We start from the raw sequence: 23,350 nt of genomic DNA on the forward strand, positions 1-23,350 counted from the left end.
AAGAGGACACGGAGACTGACAGACTAGACAGAGCAGGTTACTTATGATATATAAAAAATATCAGCTCTCAGATTCTGTCAATTTTATTACGAAATTCAAAGAATAAATACCGTTTGGGCGCTTGTAAATGTGACGTGACAGATCCCGGCACGTGAACCGATCATCTCTACTAGCTAATAGTAAATAAACACGAATGAACACTGTTGAAAGATACAGTACAACTTACCGAAATATATATTGCTGCTCATACATAATATCGATCAATCAGTGTTTTTCATCTGCGGAAAGGGGTCATTAAAACATCTGGAGAACAATTATGTCACATAACATTTACCTCAGGAAAGCCATTTAATGACCATCATTTTCATTATATTTTTATTTATATCATTAAATAAAGTTATTATATAAAAAAAAACGCATTATATTTAATTTGAGTTATTTTTAACCTTAAATAATACTACCAGCTGATAGTCCACAAACGGTCACTATCATTATTTAACTGAACTTGAGCAGTTCTGCAAAGAAGAGTGGGCGGGGAAAATATTGCAAAGTTAGTAGAGATATATCCTAACAGACTAAAAGCTGTAATTTAAAGCAAACGGTGCGGCTCAACAAAACACTGACACAAGGGGGTGATCCTTTTTCCAACTCAGTGACTCTGTTATTTAATTTGTTGGTGTTATATCTTTCACTGAAAAAAGGACTGTTGTACCCAATACTGGTATGCAGTGTTTTATTTTTAGTTGTTTTACTCTCATTAGAATATTGTGTTGTTAGCTTAGCAATATGCTAACATGAAACTGTATTGGAATTAGTTCTTTTAATCAGCCTAAGCTGGTCTTAGCTGGTCTGTTTGCAGGATTTAGTGGGGTTTTGAAACCATGTAAGACCAGTTCAGACTGGTTTAAACAGTTTTTCAGCATAGTAGTAAGCCTCTGTGTCAGCTTGTATGCTATATGCAGTTCCAGCCTAGAGCATTCCTAGTCAGTTTCAGTGTGGATGCTTCCTTTGAAGGCACCTGCCAATGTTTGGAGACAGAGAGTTGCTGAACAAGATTTGATGCTTACTATTTTAATAAACAATATGAATAAGTTCTTTCTTACAGAATTAGCAAAGCAATACATTTCAGAGAATTAAATGTATTTTACATGGAAGAGCGTCACCGATTTGAGATGCAGTTTCTTCATTATGTGATGCTCTTCTGATGTTTAATAGACTCACCGCACCTGTACTGTCTCTGTGTGTGTGTTTGCATCATGGCAGGTGTTACACGTTCGGCATAGGTCAGGGTGCGTGCAGGAGGCTGGTTTTAGGACTTTCCACTGTTTCCAGAGGCACAGCTGAGTTCCTGGCAGAAGGAGAGCGACTGCAGCCCAAGGTCCTCGTTTCCTCTGACGTGTTGATCTTCCAGCCTGTTATTTTGAATGTCACCGCAAAGCAATTACAGCAGCCACATAAATTGTGGAGTGCCCAAATGTATTAGCAATTAACAGTTTGTTTTGTTTCAAACATAAATTAGGATAATAATCAAAGCTGACAGCACATTTCACGTTTGTTTCTTCTCTCCCTGCTGTTTAAGACTAGCGTCTATATATTTTTTATTTATATAGAGTATGTTTACAGACCGTGCTCCCTTGATTAAGCTCTGTTATTTGTGTGATTGGCAGATGATTAAGTCGCTGAAGAAGTCCATGACATCAGTTCTGACTGACATCTCCATTGAGTGGCTGTATCCAGAGACGAAAGAGATCCTGCTCTCTCCAGTGGGAGCGACCTGTCTGTTCCCCGGTGACCGGCTGATTGGATACAGTGTGGTGTGTGATACCTCCCGATATCACTCCAACCCCAAATCAGTAGGTCATCCGTTGTCCGTCCATAATTATTCAATTATATTTTAATATTATTATTTAGATAATGTTATTTTAATACTGTATTTTGACCATAATACTGTATTTTATTATTACACACACAAACCACAAAAAAAGTATTATTATTATGATTTAGATAGATAATTGTTATTATTTTAAAATATACTCTATTTTGATGTTATAATAACAAATATACACTAAAAAACACTGCAACTGTTAAACTATACTATATTTTTAAACTACTATTAATAATAATTATTATTATTTTGTTAATATTGTTATTATGTTAAAATGTACTGTATTTTTTATATAATATCAAATATACACAAAACAGATTATTATTATTTAGATAGATTATATTGTTATTATTTTAAAATATACTGAATTTCTATATAGTATAATATGAAATATACAATCTGTGATTATTAAACAATTTTTTATACTACTATTTATAACAATAATTCATTATTTTGATAGTATTATTTTAAAATATAATCTATTTTGATATAATATTTAATATACACAAAACAATTATTATTTAGATAGATAATATTATTAATTTAAAATATACTGTATTTTGTTTGGTTTATATTCAATATTATATTAAAATACAGTATATTTTAAATTAATAATATTATCTATCTAAATAATAATTGTTTTGTGTATATTTAATAATATTATATCGAAATACAGTATATTTTAGTATTTAGTTTATTAATTAATTAGATTAACCGTTGCTGTTTTAATTGTATATTTGATATTATAATATCACAATTTTATATATTTTAATATTAATAACAATATTGTGTATTTAAATAATAGTAATAATCTGTTTTGTGTATATTCAATATTATATTTAGATAGATGATATTGATATTATTTTAAAATATACAAAATTTTGATATATTATAATATCCCCTATATATAAATATATATTAGGGCTGGGGGAATTAACGCGTTAATCTTTGCGATTAATTTGAAATGTTTAACGCGTTAAAAAAAATAACGCAATTAACGCAGCACTTTTTTTTTTGCCTCGTTTTAATGATTTCCTGTTGCGCAGCTTTCATGAGCGGGTCTTTTCCGCTCCGTGTGTGTGTGCGGCGCGCTCTGTGTTCCGTGTGTGTGTGTGTGTCGGCGGCTCTGTCGTTAACGGCCCCTATATTTTAATATAGGGCTATTTTCTGTTCCTTTTTTCCCTGTGTTGTTTAATTCGGTGATTCTAAGTTAAAAGGAATAGTTCACTTTAAAATGAAAATTCTGTCATCATATACTCACCCTCATGTTGTTTCAAACCTGTATGAATTTCTTTCTTCTGCTGAACAGAAAGGAAGATATTTAGAAGAATGTCAGTAACCAGACAGTTTCTGGTCTCATTGACTTCCATAGTAGGAAAAAATATACTATGGAAGTCAATGAGACCAGAAACTGTCTGGTTACTGACATTCTTCTAAATATCTTCCTTCCTGTTCAGCAGAAGAAAGAAATTCATACAGGTTTGAAACAACATGAGGGTGAGTATATGATGACAGAATTTTCATTTTAAAGTGAACTATTCCTTTAAATATTGATGATTACAAGCTTGGGGGAAACGCAATTAATTGCAATTAATTACAGAAATTGTGCAATTAATTAGTTAATTTTTTTTAATCGATTCCCAGCCCTAATATATATCTATATATATATATATTTTATATATGCAGCACAATCGCCAACATAAATGCACAACTTTAAAGGCGATTTTCTCAATGTTTAAATTTTTTTGCACCCTCAGATTCCAGATTTTCAAATAGTTGTATCTCGGCCAAATATTGTCCTATCATAACAAACCATACATCAATTGAAAGCTTATTTATTCAGCATTCATATGATGTATAAATCTCAATTTCATAAAATTGCTCCATGTGACTGGTTTTGTGGTCCATGGTCACACATATATATATATATATATAGCAAATAATGTTTGTTAATGTGAATATAGATTTATTCACCCACCTTCTAAAACATCTTTTCTCTGTTGTCACAGGACAAACGGAGACGATACAGCATGATGCGTTCCAACGAGTCCACCAGTTCTGTGTTCTATCACTCTCAAGAGGAGGATGCTGGGAAGGTTTACTGTGATGCTCAGGGGCCACACAGGGACGATCAAGTCGGCTCGCTGTTTGACGGTTGCCAGGAGACCATGTCTGAGAGCTGTCCTATTGCCATGGAGCAAGACGTTATGGGTAAAGTACAGCACTAAATGAAGTAAAATTGTTCCATACGGTTTCAAATGACTTGAGTGTTTCAGAATTTTAATTTTTGGATGCTTTTGGAAACTATTCATTAAAGTCTCCTAATGAAAGAGAATAAAGGAATATAGTCAGAAAACTACTATATAAGAGAGGAAATGAAAGAGAAAAGGTGTTAAATTAGTTTTTTTTTCTACTTTTGCACAGGAACTGACACGAGCACCTCTCCGAGAAGACGTGCTTATAGCACCAATCAGATCATAGATTACAACCCCATGAAGAAGGCCTACACTCCCAGTGACCCCAGCTCCGTGGTGGGGAAAAACCCTCTTAGACGAGCAAAAGTGCAGGAGCTCATCTGTCAGACTCATCCTGACTACGGAGCTCAGTGGAAAATGGACTACCAGGTAGGTCATTGAAGCATGTGCTATGCAAATATGTGAACTCAAATGCTTCTTGCTATGCGAGTTTGATTTTGTGTGCCATGCATTGAAAAATGTGTCTATAGCATTAGCATTGGGGAAGCTACTTTGTTTAAAGACAGTTTAAAGTAGTCAAACTACAGTACACTTTGCTGTACAAACAATTTAAGTATTTGCTAAAAAAGTTGCTACGTACACTCAAGCTACATAGGTTACTTAAAAAGATAGTCCAATTTAATCAGAGCTGATTTTTTAAATGAGGGGGTGTGTATTAATGAACACACAATTAGGAACTTGAACAGGCAAATTTATACTAAGTACAACCAAAACACCCTAATCGTTCTCTGAATTTTAGCGATTCCGATTCCTATCAATTGACAGTTTCCATTCCATAAGGTAGAATCATTTATATCAAACATGTTTATTCTGTGTCTTTTGGCGCACAAAAAAATCAGCAGCCTAAAGAACACTAACATTTTCTTATGGTTTTAACAAAATTGCCGCAGCAAAAACAACTGGACTAACTAATATAAAATATAAACATTATTGAAAATAAGTAAACAGTGATAAATGTAAAGGCCCTTTCACGCCAAATGAATAAGCCATAGGGTGAAGAAAATGCAAAAACAAACCTTTCAGCTGTGCTGCCGTTCTGGAATAGGATGCAGAAGATTTTAAAAATAAAAACAAACGTGGTTTATGTAAAGTCATTTTTGTTTATTAAAATGGTTGAATTGGATCCTCGAAGGTCAGCTGCAAAGACTTTGGTTAATAAAGTAAGATTAAATACGTAAAGTATTTGCACCTTTCTCACGATTTTCTCTCAATACGGGGACAGGTGAGGTGCATTCAATTAATGGGAAAACAAAGTAACTTGCATTACTTATTTGAAAAAGTAACTTGTAAATTCAAAAGTAATGCATTACTTTACTAGTTACTTGAAAAAAGTACCGTAATCTGATTACATACTGTAACTCACGCTAACAGTACCCCAACACTGCTTATAATACACATCATGAGTATGCATAATGCAATAAACATTATACTTGGAAATCAGAAAACATCTGTATCTGTAATCTCCTTTATACATGTGTGTTTTGATACAAAGCAGATGGTTTATAGTTTTCTTAGAAGAAATATCTGTAGGCAGCCGTCACCATGCCATCTGCTATAGCTGAAGCATCTGCTATGATATAAAAAGAGCCCCATGGATTCATTTGTTCGTTCTGAAGGGTTATTTGAACTCATTTCTGAGCTCGGTGATGAGAATGTAATTCATAATTCAATGTTCTTACCGCCACATCCACACAAATAGAATTGAGATGGGACAGCCAGTGGAAGATGAATTACAGTTTCCTGGACATTTAAGCAATGGATGAATGTGAAAAAAGTTCAAATGCTGTCTAAGAAATGAGGTGGACACTTCTGTAATGTGCACCCACACACTGAAATAGAAATGCAGTGGGAGACAAAAAGGGTGTTGCCCATCACGTGCCAGTGTTTGAACAGGGCTGAAATAACGAGGCCAAAAATATCCCTGACCTGGAGACAAATGAGTATGTAAGCAAGACCACAACGGAGAGGTGTGCATCCTTTGTGTCTCATAATGATGGCCGTACTCATTTCATCCATGACAATTGAGCTGAATGGCCAAGGAAAACCCTTTCAATTCACAGATTCACAGAGACTTAAAGATGCTTGTATGCGTCTGGTATGTCTGCTTTGCTAATATACTACAGTACTTTTATTGCTCTATGTTTATTAATTTAAGCATTGCTCAACATTTTGGATACCCTGTAACATTTTTGTGAGGTTACCTAAAATTTGTACTTTGTTTAAGTTAAACTGTTTTTTATTCAAGTCAAATTTTTTTATTTTATTTAAATAGTATTATTTATTTAATATTATTGACATTTAAATAATATAAATAATTAAATATTTTTAAATACCATTTAATAAGCAACATTTTTTCATGTTGGTAATCGTATTCCTCAAGCCAGTAATTATGGTATTTATTATTTCAATATGAACGTATGTAAATAATATAAACAATAAAATATTTAAATATTATTTAATAAGCATTATGTTTCAATGTTAGTAATTGCATTCCTCAACATTTTGGGTACCCTGTAACATTTTTGTCAGGTTTCCTAAAAATGTGCTTCATGTGGTAAACTGGGTCATAAATATTACTATTTAATGTTTAATTAATACCACTACTGATTTTTTTTCTGAGAGTGTTGCTGACAACTTTTTACTGCTTCTATTTCATGACATTGTGTTTCGTATTCAGTGAGTTCAGTGATACTCCCGCATTGCCGACACCCTGCCAAGAGACAAATCGAATATCCAGCCACTTATGTTCATCTTCCGGGGTACAATTAGTTCTGACAACTGTGACAAAACCCTTGATGGCCATGATAACATTTCCAATGTCACGCTCTCTGAATGGGGAGAAGATATCAATAATCCAGGCGACACTTTGCACTGCAAGCAATTGGCCATGGAAGTTTTATCAAAAGTGAGTAAGTAATTAGGGAAAAAAGGGAGTGAGTAATATTACAGATGGGCAATAACAAGAGTCCTTGATTTCCCCTCAATGGATGCAATAATGACTTTAATTATCCTTATTAATGTAGCTCTTCAGCAGGCATACATTTCTCATTATCCAAACTGCCATTAGACCAGGTAAACAGAGAGACACGGCTATTGGAGCTGGCATGGTTAAGGTGAATCATTGTGTTCATAAACTCTCTCTACACAAGGTGAAATAAATTAGATTTGCTTTTGCTATGCGCTGCCTTCATGCTGGAAATAACCGGGGGAAACTGCTTGCTCAATGTGAGCATAGAAACACAATCAGACTTGTCAGCATTAGCGTCAACATGAGCGCCACTACTTTGGCTTTGTGATATTTTTCAGAAGCTCAAGAAACATACAAAACAGCTGTTTTGATTGACCACTGGACCTGAAGCTGTTCTAATGCTAACTAAAAAATAAATAAAAATAATCAGGTAAAATAATAATATTAATATTTTTTTAATATATTTATTGTTATTAATTTGAATATTAAATATTTAATTTTAACCTGTTATTCAAGTCAAAATATAATTATTTAATATTTCAATATTATTATTATTTAAATGTTGACATATTTAAATAATATTTATTTATTATACATTTTTATTTTTATATTTTTGACAATCTTTATTTAAATATGGTAATATTTAAATAGATATAAATGTTACCATATTTAAATAAAATTTTAATATTGAGTATATTCTTTTTTATTAATATGCCTATTTTTATTTTTTTATTATTTAATATACCTATATTTAATTAATTTATGACTGATAAATGTTTGATATTATAAATGTATATTATATTTGTGTGTGTGGTCTGCAGGTTTCAAAGTAAAGTAAAATGAATAAAGATTGTTGTACTTTTCCCAATAAATTTACAGTAAAACTACTGAAAGCCTTTATATATAATGCATTCTAAAGCATTAATTATGCCTTGTAATGCACCTTATAATGTATTATACTGTATGATCTCATGAATAATTGTAACCACAGTTATAATACATTATAATGCTTATCTATTTATTAAATACACCTTAAGAAAGTATAATGCATTAAAACACCTGACAAACCACCAATTTCAGATGCAACAAGGAATCGGCTAATATTATAATGCGTTTTAGCTTTAGTTACAATTATGAAAAGATATAATGCATTATAATGTTCATTATGAATACCTTTTTTAATGCATTATACATAAAGGCTTTAAGTAAAGTGTTATAGTACCAAATTAACATTTGAGCATAAAAGCACACAGCTCTGCTCTTAAAGGGAAAGCACTCTTTAAGAGAAATCAGAGTGCTCTTAAAGTGTTAAATATTTCCCATAATCTGACACTGTGACTTGGAGTTATTGCTAGATGATCTAAATATTAAAAAACATTTAAATACAGATAAATGTAGGTAACAGTGGATGACCGTCTTGTACTTCAGTTAAACATTTGTAATAGTTTTGGACATTTTAGTTCGATTCAAGTAGAGTGGCCTTGCCAAGATGACCGCAGAGTGAACAAAAGGACTAATGAACTGTTGCTCATTTCTCCAAAAGCCACAGTTGGCCAGCCTGTGTGCCACATCCTCAAGAGGACGTCCCATCACTGCTCACAAACCTCCAGTGCAGCAACACGAGGGTCTCCAGGGGGAGTCTAAGGTGGATCAGACCCACCCTGGCCGCTCTGCACAGGGTCCCGTGGTGGAAGACGGCTCCAGGTCTTCAACGGACAGCCCTTCTCTAGGCAGCACTGGCGATGCAGGTTAGTCCTTCACTTCAGTGCTTAAGTGCAAGGACAAAGACGTCAATATCTGGTGCATATTAATCTTAGCGCTGCTGGGGCTCAGAGTTAAGCTGACTTTTAACACTGTAATTTAAATACCCATAATCAGCTGCGCAGTGTGGGGGCGTAGAGACACTTATCATATTGTGTGAGCGCAGACTGAAAAAACTACTCATGAATCATCTAATAAATTATAGTTGTAAAAAGAAAATTATAAAGTGAATTTTTCCGATTTTGTACTGCTTTAACATTTTTCATCAGCTAGATATCACTAGAGGAGTAAAAACTCGCCCGGTGGTGATGATATCAGTCTGTCCATTGAAGGTCATACTGTGGATGACTGTAAACACTTAAACTTCAAGTTATTCAAACCTGGTACATTCATGGAATTTCCCAGAAAACTATAAATGATTTTCATAGTGGAAAAGTCATAGAAATTCAATGGTCAAAAAGTGTGGAAACCCTGGGGTTGAAAATAATTTGATGCATATTTTTAGAATAGTTTCCTTCGGCTATGGTGATATTGCAGGGATATATATGCTAGAGTTTTCTATGTAATTTATTATAATGAAAATGTAATTTATTCCTGTGATGGCAAAGCTGAATTGCAACATGATCCATCAGAAATACTTCTAATGTGCTGATTTTGTGCTCAAGAAGCATTTCTCATAGTTATCACTGTTGAAAACCGTTGTGCTGCTTCATTTTTTTATTTTATTTTTAGAAACCATGATATATTTTTCAGGATTCTTTGATGAATATAAAGTTTTATTCTTTAACAACATTTATTCTTTTTCAGCACCATGAGAGTTGCATTTTTATGACGTCAAGTTAGAAGAAATGTCAAAACTACTTCTCAAGTAGTAAAACACGTTTCAAGCTTTTGTGCCCCAGCTGTTTTTTTTAAGCATAAAAATATGCTAAAAATGGCGTATGAAGTACCTTAATTATATTTTGACACAGTCAACTAGACTCCGGGGTGCCCAATCCTGTTCCTGGAGGTCTACCTTCCTGCAAAGTTCAGCTTTAATGCCTGCTACACATTGTATGATTTTGGGCTGTCCCAGACAAAAGATGACCAATCATGGCGATTTCTGTGGTCATGGCTCCTAAATGGTGGTCCTACGTCGTACAGTGAGAGAGGTTCAAAGATGGCCGTTGTCATGGTCTTTTTTTTTCCAATGCTCATAAAAACCACAGTTGCCAAAGTGTGATTGATCTTGCTCTATTTGTTTTCCACTAGCGCATACTGATGCAAGTTGTATTTTGCTATACTAACTTGCGTCGTAGCCTACGATTTAATAGGTGTCATCATCGTACAGTCTGCATACATGTTGTACCCAAGTTTAATAGATCCATGTCGTACAGTGTGATTTGTAATGATCTAATAGGACTGCCAAAACCGCACAGTCTGTAGCGGGCATAACCCTGATCAAACACAACTGAACTAGCTAATTACTGAACTCTGCAAGTAGATCTACAGGAAAATGAGTGGGCAAGGATTTAGACAAACCACCAACTAGACGATCTTGAAAACATCCATCCGAAACGTCCTCTAGCCAGACCTAGCTCTGTAAAGCACAACAAGCAATGCTTTATTTTTACAGTTTTAACGTAAGCTCATTTAAAGGGTTATTTCACCCAAAAATGAAAATTCTGTCAGTAATTACTCACCCTCATGTTGTTCCAGCCCCGTAAGACTTTCGTTCATCTTCGGAACACAAATTAAGATATTTTTGATGAAATCTGAGAGCTGGATCACTCCTCCTGCAGGCTTATGGACACCTTAACTTGCTGGCCCAGAAAATGTATTAAAGACATTGTTAATATAGTCGAAGTGACTCCAGTGGCTCAATCTTAAGTTTATAAAGCGACGAGAATACTTTTTGTGCACAAAAACAAACAAAAATAACGATTTTATTCCACTTTTCATTTCCTTCTCTCTGGACCTCGAGTTTTTTTTACGTAGTGTTTAAGCGTAGCGCGTCTGTGTTTCACGTCACCACCTATTACACATGACCAGAGTCGCCCAGTAGTGAGCCTACGTGGTGACGTGTAACACAGACGCGCTACGCTTAAACACTACGTGAAAAGACTCGAGGCCCAGAGAGAAGGAAATGAAAAGTGGAATAAAGTCGTTATTTTTGTTTGTTTTTGCGCACAAAAAGTATTCTCGTCGCTTTATAAACTTGAGATTGAGCCACTGGAGTCACTTGGACTATATTAACAATGTCTTTAATACATTTTCTGGGCCAGCAAGTTAAGGTGTCCATAAGCCTGCAGGAGGAGTGATCCAGCTCTCAGATTTCATCAAAAATATCTTAATTTGGGTTCCGAAGATGAACGAAAGTCTTACGGGGTTGGAACAACATGAGGGTGAGTAATTACTGACAGAATTTTCATTTTTGGGTGAACTAACCCTTTAAGTCATTGAAGATGTTAAAGAGCTCATCCAACTGGTTTATGATATTTTTGATCAGGGAATGCATCTGTTAATACTTTGAATATTATGTTTAATATCGAACAGATGGTTACACGCATCAGCTTTGCGAAGTCGAAACGCCGCAAGATCCTCACGCACCAGAATTCAGGGCCAGTCATGGAAAGGGAGATTGCAAAGCGGTCGTGTCAGGACTGCTGTGCGGGAAACCCGTGAAATGGGAGGTGGTCTTTGACATTCAACCCTACCTAAAAGGTCGAGAGCGGGAGGAAAAAGTTCACGAGGACCTGTGGAACGAAACCTTCCATCACCTGGCGGGACGTTCCATTATTCAAGACTTTGAACATATGGTGGACAAAGAGTGTGAGATTGAGCATGGTGCGGAACTTGACTCGTAATTACCAGTTATTTAGCTGATGAACTCTTATCATTTGTGGGATGTGAATGTTCAAAACATTACTTGCATATCTGACAAAATCCCTCAACTGTGCCATTTCTTGTAGGTTCTGGGAGAAGGTACCAGCTTTATGCCATCCACACGAGTAAAGCCTGCAACATCTTGAGCAAATACACAGCGTTTGTACCTATTGATCTGGACAGCAATGAATATTTACCCACCTGCGTTGAGTATAGCCACCCTGGTAAGTCATTCTTCTAATTCATCTGAGCTTACAAGGCCTGGTAGTTGCAATCATTACATCAAAGATACTGTTCTCAGGAAAAAGAAAACAAAGGAGAGTGCAGGGAAACAGATGAAGCAGTCGCTCCTGGCTTAAACACACAATTAGATTATGGTAATGACTCTTTGTATATCTGTTTATCTCCAGGGGAGGATCATAAACGAAGTTCGCACTGCAGTTCTCGTTCCGGCAGCAGGAAGACCCGTGGATACTCTGTAGGTCTGGGTCGGTCACAGTCTGGAGGTTTGTCTGGGCAAGATGACGCAGCACTACCCCACAGTAAGACTGAAGACAAAATACTGAATTTTGACTTTTGATACATCAAGACTTTGATATATCAAACTGCTTAATGTATTAACAAATTTGATGTTGAGGATGTAGTTTTCCATTGCTTTGGCCGATTGAAATTAAATTGAATAATTGTCATTGCCACCATGCTGAGGTACCCAAGCAGTTTGTTGACCGTGATACTGGTCAGAAATGTTTAAAAATACTTTGGGATAACTTGGCCTGAAGTCATATGTGTCACATTTTTGAATGTCTACATGGTCTCATACTATGTTTTTTTGTACAGTCCCCACAGCCGCGTTTCCATTACCCTTCAAATTGCGCAAATTGAAATTGCGAATTGAAAATACGCTCAATGGAAACACGTCAATTTCGCAAAAACTCCCATTTATCGCACCTCGCATGAGGTGGTTTTTCAGGCAATTCGAAAAAGGAATATTTTGCAAAACGGCAATGGAAACAGTTTTTGCGCATTTACAGGTCACCTGACTTAGAAGGTGCAGTCAGTGTTTGGACAGAATACGAGACAGTTCTTGAGAAGAAAGAATGACAGAAATACTGGATTCTAAACCTCAAAGAAATGCCACAATCAAGACTTCGGAGCAGAAATGAGGGAGAAACACCCAGAAACTCCTCATATGTGTCGCTCACAGTATAAGGGTCTTTCCTTGCCATTAATGCTTGGATAACACGCCTACGTTTCTTTCCATTAATAATAATAACGTCTAGTGCGGTACGTGGCTGTTATATATATAAACTTACCAATGTCCGTTGCCATGACTTTTGGAATGACTTATCGCGAGAGGAAAAAATGACGTTTTAGTCGCATACGTCGGATAATGGAAACGCCGTCATTTCGCAATAGTTTTTTGTCGATATTTAGAAAAAAATCGCTAAAGTTTTGCGCAAATCTTTAATGGAAACGCGCCTACAGACACCTTGTCCAATCTTCATCAAAGATCAAGTAACCTCATAAAACTGACCAAAACACACATTAAGTTGTTGTATGTAGGCAACACTTTTGCATAATGACATATGTATGTATGTTTGTATGTATGTGTCATGGTTCTGATAAAGTTTGGTCAAAATATACACTATACAGTTCAAAAGTATAAAATAAATAAATAAATAAATAAAGTCTGGGGCCAATAAGAAGAAATTAATACTTTTAATGAACATATTAGAATGATTTCTGAAAGACATTGAAGACTGGAGTAATGATGCTTAAAATTCAACTTTGTATCACAGGAAAAAATATTCAAATAGAAAAGTTATTTTAAATGATTTTTAGTTGAACCAGAATATTGTTTTATATTACCGATCATTACCTGTTAACCGACAAAATTATGTTAAATTAGAATTAAGTTAGAAATGAAGGTAGAATGGACAAGTGTCTGTGACCCATTAAAAATATTAACATTTGTTTTGTTCAGTTTGTTCAAGGAATAAATATACACAAAATATATTTCACTTAAATACAGATTAACAAAACAAATGAAAAAACTGTGTGACAAGTAGTAGCCTATACGCTGAGTTTCGATTCATTTTTGTGGAGCGCGCCACAAAACTTCACGGAAAGTAAACCGAGACTGCAGAAAGCGGCATCCTGTTTGTTTTCTTTATTTTACAAAAGCACAATGTTTTCAATTGTGTGTACACAAATCAAAATAGACCCTTTACAGTTTCAAATGATGTCTTACTATGTATGACTATAAATTATGGAGTGTTTTAAGTTGTTTCCACTGTTATAATGAGACAAAATCATTTGGCTTTGTGTCGTGGAAGTCTCATTACAGTCCAGTGATAAAATATATGTGTCCTACTGCGTTGAACTACCTGTCCTAAAACTTACGAAGTGCATGTTATTGATATGCATGTTACTGCAGTTGTAAACTGTACTAAAGTCCACATGAATCATCTTCAGCTCAGACCCATTTTACCAATGCACTTAGATTCCTTGGGTCACATTCAGAAAACGGTTTTCAGTCTAAACTCTGACGTCAAAAGGACTCATGTCTCTTCTTTGATCTACAGATGTTGACGATGGATCCCGATCCCCCTGCAAAACTCCCTCCTCCTCCAGTTGGGAACGATGTAGCTCTTCTGAAGGTACTTTTTTTTCTATTTGGCTGTATTCAGGTGGTTATTTCACTTATTACAGACTGGCAGGTGTCCAAACAAACACAGCAGCATTAATCACTCAAGCTTGTAGCTATTGAATTCATTCATTTGATTTGACCTAGAGGAGCATGGGTGAGTTTGAGTGCAGTGTATTTGTTTGTGTGTTTATGTGTGTGTGTGTTGGGCAATAGAAATGATCAGAATGCCAACCTGCTCTCTCTTTCAGCCTCTCAAAGGAGTCCGTCGGTGACCTCCGACCACTCGCAGAGATCAGTCGAGAGCCTTTTCTCTGCCAGGTGGGTGTCGATGGAGGGAACGAATTGGGGAAAAGAGCAAACCACAAATCAAGTTTTACAATTACAAACACTGTAATTCACAGAACACAAATGAATAATTCAGCAGTTTGCATCACTCATGCGTCATTGTTTTAAATCATGAGTCGAATTTGCATTTTGATTGCTTTTGGTATTCTGTTGGGTGCATGTAATGAGTTCAACTCTCACCGAAGACAGACATTCATTAGTCATTAAAAAAATCAAACACAGGAGATGTGTAGACTGACAGCACAACAAAGTTCTGTGCAGGTATTAAGCCTCTTTTACAAATCATTTCACCATTCTTTCTTACAATTAAATGAGTCAGTATGAAAATGATCTTTAGGCAATGAGTGTTTGTTCTATTAACTTATTAGAAAATGAGGCTTTTTGAGTTTAAGTGAATGTATGAAGTAAAGAATATTCTAGCTCAAAAAAGTGTGAAATTAGAAGATATTAGTCACTCAAACTCATTTTCAGTTTTAATAAGTTTAAAGCGTTGACATCAATGGCTGAGGGTGAATAACCTGCAGGGTAAAGCTGTGGGGGTGGGGCTCTGGTTGTGATGTCACACAATACTGTAGGCTTAGCTCATGAATATTAATTAGGATATGCAAGAATTGGATTTACTTAATCTTTGATGAATAAATAGTTTATGTAATGCTTTAATCTTTGATAACTTAATTTGATTTTGACTGGTTCAAATCCGGCCTGGATCTTATCTTAATCCAATTCAAATTCCCATGTGTTAAGCAAATAAAACCAATATTTAAGACAAAAGAGGGATGGTACACCAGACACCAAAATAAACATTTCCCTTTCGTGTCTGGAATCTCTATCCCAGTTTTACCTCTAGCTGTCACTTGAAATGTCAGCCGAACTAATGACCAAAACGTGAGGAGCGGCGCTATCAGGGATGTGTACATGCTTCGCAAATTAATGAATGTGAAGGGGCACATTTCACCAAGAAAAAGCACTTTAGACGTGCCTGTGCATTTAATGATGATAGTAAGGCACCGGAGTAAAAGGTGCTGTTTCTTTTTGCCTCTAGCAAGCTGAGCCTGAGCAGGACGCGTCTGCTGACGAAGGCGGCCAGGGGCTTCATGAGCCGGTCACAGAGCAAATTCAGCAACTCTGTTGGAGAGAACGAAAACGACAACAAGGACTACATCCCTCTGGTTTCTGTCGACATATTCTGCTTTCAGGATGTTAATCCTCTGTGGCTTCAGTAGAACTTATTTAAAGTCAACATGGAATTGAAATTGCCCCTATTTACCTTTTTAATGGATGGCATTATAATATATAACAATTCAACAATAACAAACAATTTATATTGAAAGGTCAGCATAAACTTATTTAAAAAATGGCTGACGTCATTGAGTGTATTGCATCCACTTGCCGCTATAAATAGCCAGTCAATACTCACCTTGCAAGCAAATGCAGGAGTTTTTAAGTATAGTGCATACCGGTAATAGATCTGGTGACATTTAACAAACACCGATCAATATCTCATGATTGCTAGGTCTGGTTAAATGAGATGTTCTATTTGAGTAGAACATATATGGGTCATGGGAATTATCGAAGTAAATGGTGATGAGGCGTAACAAAATCAGTCGAGCGTATTTTTGAGGCTAACATAATTAACAATGCTCAATGCTTAAACTGCTCCTTGAAGTTCAGTCTCTGAGCTTGTTTGTATGATTAAAACTGATTAAATAGACATTTCTACTTCCTGTTGCAGGTGTCATTGCAGCTGTCCTGTGGGGCGTTCATGTTGGACAGTGCCTTGTGTGACGCCATCAACGTGCCCATAGACAAGCTAAAGTGGACGTCACCCTTCACCAGCCACAGAATCAGCCTTACCCACGTGTCCTACTCCGGGTCCCGGCGCTCTGAGAGCCTGGAGGTCCACCGCGGCTCCTCGCCTCCTCCAAAAGACTCAGACTTGAACTCTGAATGTGAGGAGCTCGCTTCCCGCACGTCCTCGTCCTCTTTCCAGGCCCGAAGCCCTCGGATGGAGGGTGAGCCCTCGCTGCTGGCCGGCTTCTCGTCTATGTCGACCGAAGCCCCACCGTCGCCCATCAACTCATTGTGCGACAGCGGGCGTGGGTCTGAGTCTGAAATTACAGGGACGTCCCTGTCTGGCTCGCCCGGGAGCCTGCGAAGGGGTGTGCAAGACACCGAGGGCATGGTGTGGGCCACTGCTGTAGCTCTGGCCTGGCTGGAACACAGTTCAGCCAGTTATTTCATCGAGTGGGAGCTGATCGCGGCCAAAGCAAGCATGTGGCTAAATGAACAGATCATCCCAGAGGGCCGAGACCTGGCATCGGTCAAAGCCGCAGCCAATCAACTCTTCATCATCCTCAGACACTGGGATGAAAACCTGCAGCTCAACATGCTCTGCTACAACCCCAACAGCATGTAAGTCCTTATGGGGTAGGGACTAAACTTCAAACTATGCTAAACGAGGATTTTACTCTCCTTGATTTGTTTTAATGTTTATTGGGGTTTTGTTTTAGTTTTATGAATAGAAATCGTATTTCATTACCATCCATCCAGAGGCCAGAAACATACTTTGCACAGATATGTAGGGGACAATTAATGTAACTTACGTTCTTGCGTTACTGTGGCAGCAACAAACCTGAAAAAGACCACCTGAGAGAAAAGCCCGGTTCACAGCGGCAAAACAACGTGATCCCATTCATTTCAGTGGAGAGCTGGCAGTTTCTGGCGACACGAGCGATAGTGACCGTTGGCGACAGGATGTATGCGTGTCCAGCGACAAGACATACTAGAGATATGTTTAACTTTATGCCAATTAAGAGTGACGTTCAAGAGCGACAACCAATAGGAGTGAAGTCAGTGGAGTAGGGCTGCTCGAAAATCATAATCACAATTATTTTGGTCAAGATTGAAATCAGGATTATTGGTGGGTTATATGATCAGTCTTATTTCATGACTTACAGTCATTTTAAATATCAGTGGAATTTCACAATTATCGATATTTCAGCAAAAACTAATACTAGGTTAACTATAATGTAATTAAAGGGTCCTTTAACAGTTAAAGGCAAGTAAACAGTCAGCAACACCATAAAAACAAAAGAAACTGATTCCCCAAAAAAACTGACAAATAAATACAACAGAACAAAAATACAGATTAAATAAACTTTGCTTTAGGTGTATTAGGAAGATGTACTAACAGTGGAATTCAAATAAGTAATAGCCTACAACAGAAACTAAATAAAGTAATCAAATGCTAAATAACACTGCTGTGTACATTAAACATAGACTAATCCTTATTAAAACTACAAAAGTTTTTCATTCATTTTTGTCTTTTGTTGTTAGATTAACATTAATCACTGCAGCAGATTTATTAGGCTGCTGTCACTTTAAGAGCTGCACGGATCCAATATACTGTTACACATGCACACGCTCTCTTTGATCATCTTGCTTTCATAAACGTTGGAAGCCAAAATCGAAATCGAATTACAATTGATCCGTCACTACACCCTGTTGCCTAATGTAGTATCGGCAGAAAGATGGAATAGTTCATTTTAGAAGTCAGCAACTTTACATTCAGTTATATTCCTATAATTTATATGTCTCTGTGTACATTCCAAAAAAACGTGCTGTTTCTCGTTCATCTTTATTATTAAGCATTTTGTGTACCGATTCCATTTATATTTAGTCCTTTCCCTCCAAAATATTTGTTTTTGTCTACAGCATGGAATAACATCCGTTCATCCCTAATTCAATCGCAGTACTGTCGAAAAGAAGTAACGGGAGTAGTAAATAGCTGTGTTGACAATGCAATCCATTCTTGTTGAATTCTGAATTGACACATTTCAAAACTGTGAAATCAAGTTTGCATGCTGTAGCTAAAAGTGTTTGCGATCACATATTTGCGTAGAGTATATTCCGGGCCGTCACCACCCAAAATATTTGCATGTCTCCGTATTTCTTGTCCGTAAAATGGAGAGATTGGTTGTATTTTTAAGCTTGTCTCTGAAATAATAATGTGCATTTGGTTTAATGAACTGTCTGGTTGCTGCTTTGGAAGATTTTGTACCATAAACATTTAATCGTACAAAGCCTTATAGTGACTTTGGTTCATTAGTTGATGTGGTTGATTGCTACAGTCTGTACATGTGGCATTTCAGGCTGTTTTTGCTATATCAAGTGAGGATCCAGTCACTTGATAAGATGCAGTTACATGTATAACAACACACAGTGTACATTAGTTTGCCTTTACGATCATTAAAGATGTCAAATCGTGGCTGGAACGACACTTTCTATTGCTGTAAGCGCTCTCCAGTCTTAAGTGCCTAACCCTGGACTGTTTCTGGACTGTTGACATGAACGTTGTACTGTTACTGCAATGCGTAATCTAATTGATTCTTTTTCAATTGTTATTACTTTGCTGATTATATTTATGGCTGTGTATGTATGTATTCTTATAGTATTTTTTGACGTGAGTTGAAAAATTGTACAGAAAAAGTATAATAGAGTGGTTGTACATATATGTTAAAAAAGTAGCCTAAATAAGAAAATACAAAAGCTAACGTTCTCTTGTTATATCGCAGCGGTTTATTTTATTATTATATGTATTACTCCTCAGGTATTGCTCTTGAGTCCTGTTGTCGATGTAGATGCATGAGTGGTTTGTGGAAAGATCTTTCATCTCAAGGTTCTTTACTGATTTAAACCTCTCCCATGCGCTTGTGACGGTGGCAGCTGCTTTGTTAAAAGTGCATCGCGTCAATCAAGTGTACTTTGTACTTAAGTGTGGAGTTCTGTTTAAGTTGTGCGTAAATTCTAGTGCAAATCTGGACTGTGTAACTGCATGCAATAAAGTTTATTGGATGAAAAAAGGGGTCTCGTTTTGCCATCACTATTTCCACTAAAATGCAAAATGTTAAACATAATATTGCAGGATTTCTGGCTGCGTTCACACGACAGTATGAAGGCCCATATGAAAAAAAAACCCCCCAAAAAAAACATGCTTTTGTAAATCATAATTACCGGTATTATGACTTAGTCATATTCATGATTCTAACTTTTTATGTCATAATTGTAACTTAATAAATTTTGACTTTTCATGACACAATTATGACTTGTTAGGTCATAATTATTACTTTTTAAGTCATAATTGTAACTTTTCATCTCATAAATATGACTTAGTATGTCCATAGTTTCCAATTTTGTCAATTATGACTTTGCAGTTCAGAATTTCAACTTTTTATCTCAAGTACAGTATATGACTTTTATGTAGTTTATGTAAACTTTTATGTCACAATTATGACTTTTTAGGTCATAATTTTGAATTTGTAATGGTATTATTTTGACTGTCAATTTCAACTTTTGATCTAATAATGAATTATTTCAAAAAATTACTTGATTCCGACTTATTGACGTCATAATTATAATATAAACTTTTCATCTCATAATTGACTTAGTATGTCATAATTTTGACATGTCACAATTATGACTTTTTAGGTTATATTTTACTTTTTAATGTTATAATTTCGACTTATGTCATGAATATGATTTGGTATGTCATAATTATGACTTTTTATGTCAATTTCCCAAAGCAGGATCATTTTCTTATGTGGCATAAATGGGCTTCCATAGTATTGTCCATTCACAGAGAGCTTTATTTCCTTTTTTTGTTGTGCCTCCAACCTCACCAAAGGCAATACATTTTGCAGCCAGTAGATGTTGCACCACACTTTCAAAATAAAGAAAGAAAGGGTGCTGTTTTTGTCAGAATGCCGCATTTACAAACCATATGACAGCTTGATATTCTCTCTCACTCGCTCTCTCTCTCTCTCTCTCTCTCAAAAATGCATTGTATAGTTTAAGCTTATTAGTCGGGCATTCATCAGGGAATTAAACTGCAACTATAGCTCAAAACAATGAAATCTAGCGTCTCTTTGTTACTCATGAAATCTCTCTCTTTTATTATGAGTCATGCTAATGTCTGTCCTGCAGCAGATGCCACGCTTTAATTATATCAGTTACCACTCAGTGGGGTCAAAATGGCTTCAGGCACAGAGTCAGCATCAATGATAGACAATGATAGTATGCATTTGATGATGCTATAATACACAATTACAAGAAAGAAAGAGACGGTGCAAAAGTTCAGAGGGCTGCTAATTAGGGTTAATTAAAAAAATACCAGAACCAAATGGTTTTCATGACATTACCGATAGGAGTTCATGAACGTTTGCACTGTGCTAAAATGCTCTGACAGTGTTTCTTAGAATCAGCAGTTCAGTGAATCTATGGTGACGCAGCACAGTAAATAGTTTTCTGTCCAATAATATGTCTTAGTAAGATTATATTTAAATGCTTAGTTTTATGATTAAAGCTCTGTAGTTTTTTATTTTTGGGGGACAAAACATAATTGGATACTTATATTTTAACATGATTTTTCTAAAAAATGATCTATGAATATAATCAACTAAACCAAAGTTTATTTTATCTTGAAATATTAACAATAATTTAAAAGTTATTCTTACATTTCACAGCAAAAACACCTGACCTGAAGGTGGACATTTTCAGTTACCAAAAGGCCTTGCTTGAAAAATATATGCTGTCAATCAAATCACAGAAGGCATGTGGTAGATTGTGTATAAAAGGTTTTTCAGCAATCATGATCATGTTCATAATTTAGGAAGTCATGTATCAAATATGATATAGCTTTAAAGTAAAATGTTACCAAAATGTGATAACATTTTTCTTTGTTGGCATTGATGGTACCATGAAGAACCTCCATGGAAACTAATTTGCATAAAAGGTTCTTAATAGTGGGAAAAGGTTCTTCAGACTTCTAAGAACTGATCAGTGAAAGGACGGAGGACCAAAAATGGTTCTTCTGTGGCGTCAGTGTGAAAACCCCCTTTTGGAACCTTAAGGAATTTTATGAGATGTATTAATAAATGAGAGATGACATACCAATGCACAATAGTTTGTGGTCAGTCCGTGTAGGCTGTTTGTTTCTTGCAGTGATTATGGTTTTCTCTCAGCCTTGCATTCACAATCATAATGGGTTTCCATTAGCATGTATTCTAGAATAGTCTACAGACATTAGCATAATTAAATTTCCTCTGTCCTCACGCACAACCAACTACAGGTCTCATTACATGACGCAGCAGGTTTGAGACACTGCAATACCCTGTAGAGGGACAACATACTGAGAAAATGGGAATATACTGATTTTGAAGGGAAAAAAGCTCATTTTGAAAGGAAACTCCTGGGCTTACTGGATAGAACTTCTGCTTCCTTAACCATTCTTTTAGTACTTGACTCTTAAAAAGGTTCGGAAATGAGGTTTTCACGCTGATGCCACAGAAGAACTATTCAGTGAACAGTTCTCAAAAGAACCATTTTTCTTAAAGGGATAGTTCACTCAAAAATGAAAATTCTTTCATCATTTACTCTCCTTCAAGTTGTTCCAAACCTGTATGAGTTTCTTTCTTCTGTTGAACACGAATATATTTTGAAGAATGTCAGGAACCAAACAGTTGATGGACCCATTGACTTCCATAGTGTTTTGTTCCCACTATATGGAAAGTCAATGGCTACCGTCAACTGACAAAGATGAATAAATACTGTAACAAATGCATTGCTCATTGTTAGTTCATGTTAGTTAATACATTTAACTAACGTTAACAAATGAGACATTGTAAAGTGTTACCAAAAAAATGTAATCTCAATTATATCTTAATTGTTTTTCCTAGTTACTCTCAGTTATGAGATAAACCTGACAAAGTCAAGTCATTTATTTACATAGCCCTATATACAATACAGATTGTTTCAATGCATCTTCACAGTAATAAACAAGAAAATAACAGTATTAATGTTGCAATGCAATTAATTATAAAGCAAATACAATTTTGTCTGTAGCAACCCAAAAAGACAATGTGTTATTCAGCTCAATTTAGTTCAATAACAGTGTGAATGTTGCAAAGTTCGTTGAGCTATGAAGTGAACTCAGTTCTCCACTGAAGATAAGTGTCATGTCAGTTCAGTTCATGTCCATATCGAAGTTCATCAATTCTGAAACGAATTTGATTTAGCTAAACATCAGCTCTACAGAAGACAATTATCATTATCCAGATATCCCAAAAGTTTCAGAAGAGATCTCAGTAATGATTTAAACTGTGATCAGATTTCCAATCAAAAGTCAGAAACATTTCCCATCCAGTTTCCAATAACTGTCTCATTTTATTTCATCTAACCAATGATATTACCATCTGATATCACCACTGGTTAACTGGTGATGTAACGTGATCTAATTTGCATACAGGAAGTTAGGTTTACTGTTCAGAATTCCGCAGTCATCAAACATTCATGGATATCTGTGCAGATATCATCTATAAACCACTGATCAGTAGGAGGATGTCACCGACGGGACCTTTTGATGTGTTGTACTGATAGTCCCTGATGTATTACCCAACACTTTCACACGAGGAACGGATTCGCCCTTGTGCTTCACTGCTTATATTCTTCTCTCATGTACAGACTCTTATTTAGAAAGTATTAATTGCGTGGAACAGGAAACACACCTTTTACATGACATCTTTCACACTTTTGCACACAGCGGCGAGGTGTTATTTGATGTTTTG

At 35.9% G+C, this 23,350-nt stretch overlaps 1 protein-coding gene across 1 annotated transcript in view; it reads left to right on the forward strand.

The window, feature by feature from the left end:
• The window catches only part of vwa5b1 (von Willebrand factor A domain containing 5B1), a gene marked incomplete at both ends in the record, with an annotated part of 35,989 nt that extends 18,844 nt beyond the window's left edge, over positions 1-17,145 (forward strand). Inside the window, 12 exons of the mRNA XM_081386538.1 lie at positions 1,264-1,378; positions 1,668-1,853; positions 3,895-4,096; positions 4,310-4,509; positions 8,652-8,856; positions 11,405-11,695; positions 11,821-11,958; positions 12,145-12,276; positions 14,320-14,394; positions 14,633-14,702; positions 15,772-15,898; positions 16,462-17,145. Of these exons, the coding sequence (XP_081242664.1) occupies positions 1,264-1,378; positions 1,668-1,853; positions 3,895-4,096; positions 4,310-4,509; positions 8,652-8,856; positions 11,405-11,695; positions 11,821-11,958; positions 12,145-12,276; positions 14,320-14,394; positions 14,633-14,702; positions 15,772-15,898; positions 16,462-17,145 (2,425 nt within the window). The remainder of the gene's footprint in view (positions 1-1,263; positions 1,379-1,667; positions 1,854-3,894; positions 4,097-4,309; positions 4,510-8,651; positions 8,857-11,404; positions 11,696-11,820; positions 11,959-12,144; positions 12,277-14,319; positions 14,395-14,632; positions 14,703-15,771; positions 15,899-16,461) is intronic.
• Positions 17,146-23,350: the final 6,205 nt, after the last annotated feature.

This window comes from Scardinius erythrophthalmus, assembly GCF_964197995.2.
Source record: "Scardinius erythrophthalmus genome assembly, chromosome: 15".
In the NCBI taxonomy this organism is placed as follows: domain Eukaryota; kingdom Metazoa; phylum Chordata; class Actinopteri; order Cypriniformes; family Leuciscidae; genus Scardinius; species Scardinius erythrophthalmus.